Source organism: Python bivittatus, unplaced genomic scaffold (assembly GCF_059951505.1).
Source record: "Python bivittatus isolate LINGU-HERP-01145 unplaced genomic scaffold, Pbiv_v1 ctg000480_np1212, whole genome shotgun sequence".
Taxonomy (NCBI): domain Eukaryota; kingdom Metazoa; phylum Chordata; class Lepidosauria; order Squamata; family Pythonidae; genus Python; species Python bivittatus.
The window spans coordinates 96,632,500-96,646,714 of NW_028277075.1; the positions used below are offsets into that span (position 1 = coordinate 96,632,500).

The 14,215-nt window shown below is 38.2% G+C and overlaps 1 protein-coding gene across 2 annotated transcripts in view; it reads left to right on the plus strand.

Moving 5' to 3' along the window:
• Window positions 1-14,215, plus strand: part of LYPD6 (LY6/PLAUR domain containing 6) — a 58,606-nt gene that overhangs the window by 32,314 nt on the left and 12,077 nt on the right. For both annotated transcript variants that reach the window (XM_007435565.3, XM_088146538.1), the window contains exon 2: window positions 9,548-9,737. In XM_007435565.3, the coding sequence (XP_007435627.1) occupies window positions 9,620-9,737 (118 nt within the window). In that variant the 5' untranslated portion in view covers window positions 9,548-9,619. The remainder of the gene's footprint in view (window positions 1-9,547; window positions 9,738-14,215) is intronic.

A 14,215-nucleotide genomic window follows, 5' to 3' on the forward strand; every position in this document is an offset into this window, starting at 1 on the left:
ACAAGTTCATAATATCGTTCAGACATATTCACACAAAATATACATGTAGCCTAACAATATGGCTGAATGTTGAGATTTGGCCTGTGTGGAGACTGTGGCACAGTGCATACTTTACTACACAGTGCATCTTGTCCAAGTGATTTCCAGAGCTTTTATCATCCCCAAATGGTTAAAAATAAGATTTATGATGTGTTTAGGGTAGCAGTTCTGGAAACAGTATTTTATTTTAAGCAATTAAGTTGCAAATATTGGAGGTATATTTGAATGTTGGATGGAAACCTGGTTGGGAATCTGGAAGGAAATGCAAATTAAGCTTAGAAGAGGTGAAATGTCCAGTTAAATATACCATTTGTGAACAATACAATTGATGTAGAGGTCATAAAGAAAAAAATATCTAGCTTTGTACTACCAGATTTGTGGAGATAAACTCTGTCCCAGTTGTCTCTTTTTATCAGTTCCTGAAGGCTGATGCTTTGTGAAAGGCTGTGTGAAGAGCTAGGCAGTCAAAAAAACCAACAGCAACAACCCTGAACTTTAAGTAAGTTTAAAGTTACATAAGGCATTTTTAAAAAAAGTTTGCTTGAGCAAATGATTCAAATGATTTGTTTTCCAGCCTATGCAGCTTTAGACTTTACTTCTTGAAAGTACTTTTGTAGAACTCTTTTATCACAGGAATGCAGACTCCTGCACATGAAATAAAATTAAATTGAAAATAACAGTGAAACTCAGTCCTTGTTTTCGCTGGTTTTTTTGTCTGAAGATGCCTTTTTACTTAACTGCAACAATTTTTCAGTGGTTGAAAAAGTAAACTGCAGAGTTACTTGAAACATTCCTTAGCCTGGGTGTCCTTGAATGTGATGCTAGGCTGAGATTTAGCATTATAAAGATGATCCTGTGTGAGCTTTAGGCTTTCATACTCCTTTGGGGTGAACTGCCATGCCTTCTGGAAGTCTTCTGCCTTAAATGGGCTACAGCTTGTGAGTTTAGATCCCTGAAAATCTGTGTTGGTTTTAGTTACTTGTAGCTAAGATCAAACTGATTTCAAACTGGTTTATGTTTGCTTATTTTAAACTTGATTCAGATGTAACATTACATTGTTTTTCTAAAAAAGCAGAAGTTTCCAACTTTTTTTCAAGGAGGACATCTTGAGTAATAGCCTGAGCATAATGCTAAACCATAGTTTTTTAGTGATATATATGAAGATAGATACAGTGTTAATTTTTTTAATGCAGTAATATCCAGTATGCAATCATTAACATTGGTTTTTTGAAGAAAGCAGAAGTCTTTGGAGTTAACTATGTGTTCTATCAGTAAATGGATGAATTTGAATCCTGACCTTTTTGGGAAAGGACATTTGAGCAAAGAAGTGTTGGAGGATGAGAGCAAGTCCTTAATACTTTTCTCTACCCTCTGTGTTTCCACTCAAAACTGCTTTTCTTGACCTTCCCCAGTAGGATCTGAAATGCAAGTTAATCATCATCAACTACAACAACAAAATTTCCATATCTGAGTAGAAATGTGTTTTCTGGATATGTCATTCTACTCAGCATTTCTAGAAAATCCTAGAAATTTTCATTAAACAGCTAAAGACAGGGAGAATAAACCACAGGAAGAACCATTGCACAAGAATATTTATTTATTAAATTTCTCCCCTGCCTTTCTGTTTGTGTAAATATTCATGGAGGCTTACCATGGTGGGGGGGTTGTGTTTGTGAGTATGTGTGTATACATACACATCTCATAACCATAAACCAATACAGTTAAGAATAAAAGTAAACATTAAAATCAGTATCTTTAATATAATAATTAAAACATGGGCTACCAGCAGATAGCTAATTTTAGGCAATTAGATTACTAATTAAATATATATTATGCTAATAGTACTTTCAGTGTATTTAGTTACTTTCCTGTATTAAGCTTACAAAAGGAAGTGTTTCTGCAAAGTAAAATACCACAGAAAAGTCTTCCCACCCTCCCCATAACAATGAAATTCACTTCTCTCTCTCAAAAAACCAACAGCAACAAATGTTCTTTCCTAGTAGATGAATTGGATTAAAAATGCATGTTGGCAAAAACTAATCAACAGATTTATGTGGAGTGGGAAGAAACAGAAGATAAAACTTAAAATTTTGCAAGAAAGAGGCGGACTTGTATCTCCTAACTGCCTGTCATGGATAACAGAATGGGTAAAATCCCCAAATAGCAGAATATCAATCATAGAAGGAGCTGGCCTAGTCCATGGTCTTCATAGGTATTTATTGTACAAAGAAACAGAAGAACCTGAAAGGACTTGTTATGAGACAAAGTGTGTTAAGGATATGGAATCTTTTAAAAATAAGAATAAGCCTGGTGATTTCACCATTAGCCTTATCATCAATACTTTGTATTTCAGGGATAAATATAGCAAGAAATATTTAATCAAATATACTTATATGGTATATCCAGCCTCAGAAAATAGACTAAAGACACAGCCAGAACTGCTCAATGAAGGTAGAAATTCACTATGGTTGATGTATTTACAAATTGCTGGATGAATAAAAAGCAATCTTAAGAAAGAATAAGGGACCTTGAAGATGACAGAAATTGAAACACTTATACAAAATCAGGATCACCTTTTAGGATGTATATATAAATTGTTATTGAAATATGACACAAAGAGGTATGATAAAGTAGGTGCAAAACTTCAAAGTAATCACAATACAACAGTGGGAAGAGCTATGGAAAAATCAATAAAAGTTACTCCAAGCTATAAATTTAAGAGAAAATTGGTATAAAAATGTTCTATAGATGGTATATAACTCCACCGGTAATTACCAAGGTAGACAAAATATACAACAACAAATGCTGGAAATGTTACAATAAAGAAGGAATATTCTATCACATGTGGTCTTGTAAAAAACTTAGAAGTACTGGAAAGAAATACATCAAAATATTTGTAAAATTCTACAAATCAGATTTGAACTGAAACCACAAATATTTTTATTAGATACATTTCCGGTAAACAAAGAAAAATACCACCATTTGTTAAGATGCATGTTGATAGCTGCAAGAATAAGTTTGGCACAACATTAAAAAAAAACAGAACACTTTGCTGACAATACAAGATTGAAAAGCTAGCATTGGAGAATATGCAGCAGTGGCAAAATTGGTCGTATATATCCATAATAGAGGTTTAACTAAATTTAAGAATAGTTCCTTATACATTACCCATTACACAGCAAGACCAATTCAGACATTTGCGATTTGGTTTCAAGGAAAAGAGTCATGAGACCAATTAAAAGTAAAGGATGAAATTACTTAAACAGATACTAGTCATAATTTTCAACTCTCAATGTAAAGTGCAAATATTTATGTTGTGGGAAATAAATGGGGGCAGGAGGAAGGGGAGAATACATCACTAATGTTTTTCCATATTATTTTTACTTGTGTTTTATTATTTTTTTCTTTTCCACTTTTTTTTTTATCTTTATTCTTGTGTATTTTTCTTAAACACTTGTTATAAAAGAATAAAATGGAACTTAAAAGTACACGTTTCAGAGTTGTGGTGCATTATTGCAAGGGTTGCCTTCATGATTGCTTGGAACCCTAACATTAAGGTATTTTTAGACAGGTTGAAAGGAAGGTCTAAATGCATTATTGTTAGGGCTACCAGATTTGTGCTGCAAAGATGAATAACCACAAGATGGAAGCAAAGAGAGAGAGAAAACCCAACATCTTTCCTGCCATCTGGTGGTCATTTGGCTTTTTGCAACTGGTAGCTCTGGTATCATCACCATTAGGATAATAAAGGAAAGAGGCAGAATTCTGTTTGGATGTTTCCAGTGCAGCTGAAATGTAATTGGGATGTGATACTATCTACTTATTTGTGGGATTTTATATACTACTAATAATAATATCTAGTTTTAATATTTACTTAAATATTATATAATAGAGACAATGAGGTCTGCTCTGTCTTTAAGTAACAATGATCTTATGTCTGCACAAGGATCTTCAGCTAGCTGCAGATTCACTGATGAACCATGGACCATTGCATGTAAAACTCATCGGGGTCTCTGCTAAAGATAGGGCAGAATGACACTGGACAAGAGTCGGTAAATCCTGTCCATTATTCAAGTGGATTAAAAGTATTATTATTGCTATTGCTCTTGCAGCATACAGACAATTGTTTGTTAACCCCAGTCCTCTTTTGGTCTGGCGACAGTATGGACAACATGTTGCCATCTTAATCGGACCTGACAAGTGAGCAGTTGTGTTGCTGCTTAGTAAAGTTGTGGGCTAATTTTAGATTTGTTTCAGAACAGAAGGCCAGGTAGGAGCCATCTTTTTGCAAGCAGAGGTGGGGGGAGATGTGTCGCTGCTTGCCAAGAGCAGCTTAAGGCTCTGAGAACTTCAGATTAGCTAGGCTTTCATACTGGAACATCAGGAATAGTAGGCTGGTAATCTAAATACAGTACCTGTAACCCCAAACTACAGGATGTTTTGAATATTTTCTCCAGTACTGCTACTTGCTAGAATGAGTTAGTCTCATTCATTCTCTCTCTCTCTCTCTCTCTCTCTCTCTCTCTCTCTCTCTCTCTCTCTCTCTCCCTGCCAGCATGCATGTATATAAATAGAGTGAAGATACATCTGTTTTCCTATTTTCTATGAAATGGAGTATATTCGGGTGTTGGGGGGAGGGGGATGAACGTAGAACACTTTGTCTATAATGTGCTAAATAACCTTCATCTTCAATGATGCTTTGAAGCCATGTGTTAAAGTCTTTCTTGGTGATGGTGTATAAAGTCACAATATAGATATCTGAAAGCTCTTCTCTTATTATAAGTGAAGGCCAGAGTTACAAGCTAACCTCATATATTAAGTGAGAATGACTGGTTGCTTTGGGAGTGTTGGTGAATCTCTGTTTCAAAAGTCATCCTGGATGATGATGACAGTGACATACCTGAAGCAAAGAAGCTGTAAAAAATAAAAACAGAATGGGATTTATACAAAGGAAATAACGTATTTGGAGAGGAGAGAAAAGAAAGAATCACTTGAGGAGAAAAAAGGATGTGTTTAAAGAGTTACTTGAATGTAGCAATGGAAGAAGAGGCTGCTGTTGAGTGACAGGAAGTTCAAGAGAAAATGGGTGCATACAAAGCATAAATCTTAGCATATGACAGCACCTAGCCAATCTTGTCTGGGCTCAGAAGCTAACCATAGTTGGGCCTAATTAATATTTGGATGGGAACCTATCAGAATTACCAGGTACCAGGGCTATGAGATAACTGGGAAGTTGAAAAAAAAATCCCAGATGAAAATAAAAATCTCCTTCAAATCAAACACAACTCCTGCTGATTTCATGGGTGCATCATACAACTTTCTTGTTAGCAATACAGAAATAGTGGCAAATTATTTCTGTGTTGCTGACAAGAAAGTTATATAATACACCCATGAAATCAGCAGGAATTGTGTTTAATTTGAAGGAGATTTTATCTTTGCAGGGAATAAAGAGGAATTTTACGATAGATGGTTAGTGTGTGACCCTCTGGTTGCTTTTAGATTGAAAAACCTGTCATCTATCACCTCTGGGTGTGCTGGCTTAGGCTGATGAGAATTGGAATACAACAACATCTAGAAGATCATGTATAGCCCTTCCTTGGCTTGTATCCATCTTACTTTTGTGCATTTCAACATCTGCATAAAATCATCCAGAGATTTGGACAGTTGATACTCAATTCTATTTTTCATTTACTAATTACAGGGAAGGTATGGAACTTTTGAACTCATGTTTATAGTCTGTTTTGGGATGGGTGAGTTGAAACTGAATCAAAACAAGTCTCAGTTCTTTGAAGAGAAGTGAAATTTACTTTTGAAAGTTTTGCAAGTGGTCCGTAATAGGTCTGTACTTTTCATAATGATCCATGTTTGACTCAAAAACACTGGGACCATGGATTGTTTCCTTTGTTGCTCTAAAGTTTTATTCCTGGTACTTTTCAGGTAATAATCCTTTATCAAAAAACATTCTAAAATATGATAAATGGAATAGGAGTAAGATGTTTTGTCCACCATTTTTTAGAGTTTTCCTTGGTTAAGAATTATCATCCAAAATACTTTGAAAATGAAAGATTTGGAAACAACAGCTGCTTTGGTTTCTTTGCAGTTTGGGAATTCTCTCAAGCACTTCTTTAACTGGGCAAGCTCAAGTTACAGTTGTAGCACAGCTGCTTTTAAGCAGCTCAGCTTGCCGTGCCAGCTGTACCCGATATGGAGCATTGTCACTGTAGCTCTGCTGTCCACACAATAATGGTATCTAGGGTGGCAGTATAATGCCTTTTGAAAAAGGTTCTGGAACATGGGTCACTGCAGAATATTGCTGCTGAATACTGCTGGGGGATAAGATGCTGGCTCATGTGATACATATATTGTTCCAGCTAAACTGATTGTCCTTGTGTTCCCTAACTCAATTTAAAATGCAGGTTTTAAATATAAAAGTTTAATGATTTTAGACCCACTTCCTTGAGAGAACACTTCCACCTGTTTCACTTTCCACTTGTGAGAAGGTTGACTAGTTGACAGGTTGGCTGGAAGGGCTGAAGAAGAGAAGATGTGGTAGCTGTATTGAAAATGATAGAACTTGATAAAGACATGGGGGTATGGGGAAAAATAATTAAATGATAACTGGAAGTAGGTATTAGAGCAATCTCAGATGGCTGAGAGAAAAATAGCATGAAAAAGATCAAAAACAGAATTGTAGGGGAATAAAATAAGATTCAGAACACCATACTCGGTGAATATTTTAGATGGAAAACTAGCATGATAAACACTTGAGTTCTAAAGAATTCACTCTTCCTTCAGTCTTGATGGCTAGGATTAGTGGGTTTCTTTTAAAATCCAGTGTGAATTCAGATTCATGGTGGACTTTCACGCAAGACTGGAACAAAATATCTTTATCATATGGAACGAGGGCTGGTATCTCATATCTTACTAATTTATTCCTCTGCACCTGTTCATGCTTTGTTTACTTCCTAAAAGGAACTACCTTGCATATATGAATTTCAAATAGATAACATGGTTAAGTATGTCAGTGTGCCTTCACTATGATAGCAGCTGTGGCTAAAACCCAGATGGCTTGGCGTTTTAGGCTGTGGCAGTATGTTAGAAAAGCTTTGCCCTGTGGCAGTGTTAGTATATTCACTGTTCTCTCTTGTCTCTTGAGATGTTTCTGCTTGGTCTTTTGATCTACCTTTTAGCTCCGGTTTCTGATTTTTTGTACTTGGAGCTTTTATAACACAACTGTCAGTAGAGGCTTGGCAGCTAGGTTGCTTCTTAGAGTTACTTCCGTGATTTGCTTTGGGCTTTAATAACTGTAGAGACATCAGCTCAGTGGATTAGATAATAACTCAGAAGCAAGTACATTTAATTCATAAAGTTGTGCCTCCTTTATTGTAGTACATTCCTCTATAGCAGTGTTTCTCAACCTTGGCAACTTTAAGATGGGTGGACTTCAACTTCCAGAATTCCCCAGCCAGCCATGGGGAATTCTGGGAGTTGAAGTCCACCCATCTTAAAGTTGCCAAGGTTGAGAAACACTGCTCTATAGTATCGTAGAACAGGACATCTAGGATTTCTGGACTCCATTCAGCTCTTTTTATAGAAGCATGTGTTGGAACCATATTCACATCTTTTATATTGTATCCCTGAAATAAGCACAACCACGTCTAGAACTTTTGATGACATGGTCTTATGATACTGGTGGTGCTGTCAACCTGATCAAATACCTTCTTCAGAAAGACCTGTTTGATGCTGATTCAATGGTCTTTCAAGTGTTCCTTTAAGACTTGGCTCTTCAGAAAGGCCTCAGATGCGACTGGGATCAGTTTCTGAGATCTCGTGCTCTGGTTTTGCATCTGTTTTTGAGACTGCTAATTGATGTGGGAACATAATTATGGCAGAATTAATAACGTGTAATTTCATCTGTCCTGCTTAAATTGAATATGCAGTGGATTGTTAATAAAAGTTTAATTGCCTCAGAGAAAAATGTCTGAAAAATAACTTGGTTATTAGAACAACAGCAATGTGTGATAATAAGTAGCTTGCTCTGAAAATTGTGTGTCTGCCTCACGCATTGCTTTACTCTCTTTAGAGGCAAAAATGTGCAGGGCTAGAAAAGGATGGGAGTGGTGGAAGAATTTCATTATCAACATCAGTGTTCAGTGATTGTAATTTAGAACAATCATTTTTACGGCCTATGCATTGTTGTGAGTATGCTTACAAGTGATAACATCCCATCTGATTAGAATTTAAAATTTTCTTTCTTTTTGTAGTGAAGGGCAAATTGGAAGTGCTAAACAACTGCTTCCATCCTATCATTAAGCATTTAACCAAAATACCACAGAAAAATATGCCAGCCGCAGCTAAGCCAATTGTGAAAACTACAATGTACAAAAATTTTGAGAGTTGGCTTATCTGTGGGTGGCGCATTCTTCATGGTATTTTTGTTAAAAATTTGAGGGCCAGCTTATCTGTGGATGGATGGGCTTATACGTAAGCATATATGCTACCTTACTAAATATAACTTTGATGTGCTAAACGTGACTGCTGAAAGTAAAAGAAATCACTTTTATTGTGGCTAAAGCTACTCACACAGTTTATGAGAACATTAAGTCTTCCTCTTCTTTGGCTTTTGTTGCCAACCAGCCACTAATCCCTTTGGATTAAGAACAATTTAAGCAAAATTGCCAGCATTTTTAAAACAATAGTTCACAGTGGACTACAGGACTCTAACTATTAAATAAAAGATTGGGTATAATTGACCAGTGGTACGGGCATAGTGTCTGAGACACAGATTTTGGCTTCAGTTTGAAGGGCTCATTATGGCTTTTACGATGTGTGGATTTTGAAATGCAGCAGAAAGAATAGGAATAGTTATACTAGTCAGCACTGCTGTTTTGCTCTGCAAAAAAAGAATGTGCCACTTCAGTTGAAGTTGAGTTCAGCTTCCCATTCATGTTGCATTGGGGAATGCTTCAAACAGGAGGATTAGATGTGCATGAATAATGAACAGGGAAAACTGTATATTCCGGGGCACATATGTGCACACTGGGAACTTGTTGCCACTGACTACTCCCGCTGAATCTCCATGGTGTAACGTTGTCCTGCAGAATCACTGTGTGGGATAATGTATATGTGCGGGGAGAAATAAATTGTGTGGCCAATTAGGTTAGATACTGGCTTTGGCCTTTCTGCAGAGCCACTGAAAAACTTGAGGAAATGCCTGTTTTAGCTTTACGAGCCAAGAATTTTTTGAACTGGAGAGGCAAGATGTTTTTTCAAGAAAAAAAAGGGAAAGAAAAAAAGTGTTGGGGACAAAACAGTTGTTTTCTCTTGGCCATCAAGTTTTGGAAGATGAAAAATAGAAGAGATCCCACATCCTTGGCCTCCAACATTGGTAGAACTTTTGTCTGAGGACCAGCTTTGATTTTCAGTCTTACTGTACAACTTGAATTATGCAAGTGTGGAATTAGTTGTTGATTTATTACCTGTTTTATTTTCCTTGTGTATTTCTTAGGTTCCTGGGCCTTCTGGATACAAGGAGAACTTTCTTTCAAGCAATCTGCATGCTTGAGGCACCCTCTCTGCTATGGAATCCTGGCCTATGCTGGCCTGGCTCCTCTTTCTTAGCTTAATTGCTGACTGCCTGAAGGGAACTCGAGCGCGAGACTTTACAGTGAAAGATATTGTGTACCTTCATCCTTCAAGTAAGACCTGTGAAGCAGGGTAATGTAATAAATTGCCTCATCCCTACATAAGGACTATGGCAAGCTCAAGGAATAGAATCAGGAGATAGCACAAATAGGAGTGCTGTGCAAAGCAACCCACATTTGCTGCAGTGAAGAGACTTGCAGCACAGAGGAGATAAAGCAAAGAGGCACTGTGATTTGTGTCTCTGAAGTGCTGAGTTCTGCACTGAAGCTTCTTTCTGCCTCTGGCCCGTCCATTGGAAAAGCCAAAGGGGCTTGTGTCCCAGTAGTGCTCTTGGACAGAACCTCCTTTGGGCTGTGGTGAGGGCATGTTCTCTGGTTTGGCTTGCCAAAGTTTGTTCTCCACCACACTTGCTAAAGACTCTGGTAAATAATCCTGACGAGGCAAATGGTACATCCTCTGCAGCAATTGCCAGATTTTTGCAAGCAGTCTAGAGGAATCTCCTCACGCCAAAGCTTTTGATGAGAGGTCTGGGGAAGATTGGCAGGCTATCTTTGGCTGAAGAGCTTCTAGAAATTCAGCAGACTCCTTCAGCAGCATTGGCCAAAGCTTGGCCAGTGCTGCTGAGGAGGTCTGAAATGCTGTAAAGCAGCAGGGCAATGTAAGCAACCTGGTCAGTTGCTTTCTTTCACCTGTGTAAGTGAGATGGCCACGTTGCTTTGGGAAGCAACTTTGAGAAAGTGCTCCTCTCATTGAAGCAAAGCACATCGCTGAAGATTGGGAATGCCCTGAAGAACAAGCTAGTCTATGCAGAAAATAAATCGCTTCCTAAAATATTGAGAGAGAGTATAATTAGGAGATGTACTTTGTGCTACATCACTTTTTCCCCAAGTGCAGAGCTGCAGTATTGATTGTGGCCATCTGCCAGAAAAATCCGTTGGGGGAGAGCAGTTCTTAGCTGCTAGATAGGCTTCCTGATGTAAGCTAAATGGAATTTATAAGTATGTCCAAGCTAGAAATGCTTGTTAATTTAAACAAGCTTTATTTGGGTTGGTTTCAGCTTGTTTAAATACACCATTGTTTAAACGAACCCCTTTTTACTGCTTTTAGGGGGAAGTAATAGTGAACTGTTTAATAAAAATCAGGTAGCAAATATCACTAAACTTCTTCCCCTTGCCCCTGCCAAAGTAGCTATGAGAATGGGAAGTATTCACAGCTCGGTCTCATTCATGTGGTGTTAAAGTATGATTTAGCACTGTGTTTAAACCTGGCTTTTTATTCCAGAATAACTTTGGTAGAAAAGATAGATATAAGAAACATAATATATATAAATTTGACTATGAACTCTAATGTATGCAATGGAATTATTCTGCTATTCTTTTTCCACTTGCAGGTTGTACCTAATTCCAAATTTAGCACATGAACTTAGTACTCTGATGGACAGGAGAATAAAAAAAAAGTCAGGAAATGCTTATTTAAAAGGAGCCTTTATTAGGTCATAGAAATATATATGGAGAAGAAAATCTGGGAGGAGGGAAGAGAATAAATAAGAAACCATGTATTCTTTCTTAGATCCAAACTTTTCTTTTTAATGTATAGCACCCAGCTATATCTTTTTTTCCCCCTTAATCAGAAAGGGTTGGCTGAAGCCCTAGAATTTTTATGCGGGGAAAAAGCCTCTCTGTTCAAGTGAAGCTTTTTTTTTCCTGCAATGGAAATCACAGGTATGAGAATGTAATTCATACGGAAACACAAGAAGGGATAAAGAGTTAAACCCCTTTCCAAGTTGGACTGGATCCTCCATGTTATTTTGGGGTATGAAAAGGCACGGATGTAGTTACCTGCTACAACGCAGCACGCAGTTTGGCCCTTATTGTGGGATTGGCAAAGCCCTTGTCCCAGGTCCTCCAATTGGGCAAAATAAGGTTGGGCAGAATAAGGGACAGGAAACACATGTTATTGCCATGCTGATCTACTATGCATGGTGCATGTAATATTTATGCCATCTACTTGGCCATTAACTATCATTTCTATCTTCCTTTAGTCATCGAGTCTCATTTCTCCCCATGGTTTTCTTGCTATCCTTAAGTCTCCCCCGTGACACCAAACGTGCAAGTGTAAGGCCAGCTTTCATGGACAAATGAAACATCTCCAAATCTGCACATCTACAAATGACTTTCTCCGTTTCTAACTTTAATTTCTTTCTTTCAACAAAAACAGTACTCTGCTTCTGTCCTCCTTACAAATTGGTCTGTAAGGTGCACTGCGGTGGAGTTAATAGCCAGATATAGTTACAGGCAATTCCTGGCCGAGGGGCCGTTTCTTTTTCTTCCTTTAGAATAGCCTTTTTACAGGATTGTGCCCTTTTGCCCCAAACCACAGCCTATCAGGCTTATTAAATTCTCTAATCCTGAGCCAAACAAGAGTCTCTCACAGCTGTAGCTGCCACTATTAGAATCTATCTTTCTTTCTTTCTTTCTTTCTTTCTTTCTTTCTTTCTTTCTTTCTTTCTTTCTTTCTTTCTTTCTTTCTTTCTTTCTTTCTTTCTTTCTTTCTTACAGGGACAAAAGTATAAAGCATTCAGGAACTTTCATAGTCTCTTTATTTCTATGTATGCACTTTTATACATGTAGGTACAAGATGGAACATCAGGCATTTGTAATTGTGGCACTATCTTCTCTCCATACAAAGGAGCAGCTATGATAGCTCAGTTCTCACATACAAACTTAATTCAAAAGAGCTGTGACAGCAATTTTGTCAGTCCAGATGCTCTATTTCCTGGAATATGATTTCTGCATGCCTCTGAGACACATAATCTAAACTATTTATTTGTGTTAAAGTATATGTGTGTGTGTATGTGTGTGTGCGCATGTGTGTATGTATATATTTCCTTCAAGTCAGTGTTGACTCCTGGTGACTGCCTGTACAAAACTCTGCAGGTTTTTTTGGCAACATCTTTGGAAGTGGCTTGCCCTTGCCTCCTTCCTAGGGCTGAGAGAGAGGGACTGGCCCAAAGTCACCCACTGGCTTTGTGCCCAAGGCAGGACTAGAACTCAGGGTCTCTCGGTTTCTAGTCTGGTGCCTTAACCACTACACCAAAGTGGCTCTTATTAGAGTATTTACATTTCATTTAAGGAAACCCTTAAATACAATGCAGAATAACCTAGTTTGTCATTTGTCAAATGAGCATCAAGATAAGATAGTGGAATAATCAGGAATAAAAATATTCCTGAATGTCTATATAAAATAATTCAGCTATTAAATAAGTATAATAAATTAATACATTTATAATAAATTGGATATTTCTTAAATGTTTCTCATTATTCAAGTCAGTTACATTTACAGCCAGGTAATTATTTTGAATTCTTTTGTTTATCAAATCATCATTTTGTGTTGTTTTGTTTTCATATGATGGGTCCCTAAGCAATCTTCTTTAGTTAAGGTAGACACTCTGCATGGCTCAATATATAAATCCTACCAATATTTTATAATTTGGAACTTACATGTAGTTCTCAACTTATGGCCACAATTGGGACTGGAATTTCCATCAATAAGTGATGCGGTCATAAAGTGAGATGTCACATGACTGCATCAGTTAGCAACGGCAATCCTAGCACTCCCTGTTGCCGTTGTTAAGCAAATTGCACCGGTTGTTAGCCAAGGACCCACTCCAATCCCAGCCATTCCTGGCTTGGTTTCTCCCAGCCCCAAGCCTCAGTAAAGTAAAAGACTATCTCCAACTCCCCACACCCGCCTATCTCCCCCCCAGCTCTGCCCTTTTGGCTACCCTGCACCCTGCCTTGTGGGGCGCAAGCAGCCCCAGAACTGCACAGCTCTGGGGCTGCTTGCTACACCATGTCTCAGGGGCTTCTTGGCATGCCATAGCTCTGGGGGTGCAAGAAGCTCTTGAGCTGCAGCGCAGTGCAAAGCCGTAGCCGCCCCTGGAAGCCGCAGCCTCCCCAGCCCAGCCCAGCAAGCATTTGTTCACCCAGCTGCTTTTTGTCCCAGATCCCCACACCAACCTTTGACCTTTTGCACCCAACCATTGGAGCTGAAGCAGAAGCGCCTCACTGCCTTTGCTGCCTCCTTTTCAGACCCACACCAGCCATGCCACCCTGGGCAACCACGTCTGTTATTATTTAAACAGAATATTTAATCATTTAATATTATTAATAATAACTTAATGTTACTATTGAATGCTTCTGTTTATTATTAAATATAATAATAATTATTGCAAGCTTGCAATAATAATTATATTATTATTGTTGTTGTTGTCCAGCAGTGCGGCACACATAAGAATGCCAGCTAATGAGGAAGGCAGGAAGCAGTTTCGCCCAATGGGAAAGTGCCAGGTTTTCCCCCATGGGAGAGCGCCAGAAAAGCTGAGCCAAGCCCTGGCGCTTTCCCATTGGGTGAAACTGCTTCCGTCCTTCCCCATTGGCTGGCATTCTTATTTGCACCGCCCTGCTGAGCTGGGCTAGGGAGCCACATGTAGGAAGTGTTTGCCTGGATGAGTATGGCAGCTGTGGGTCTG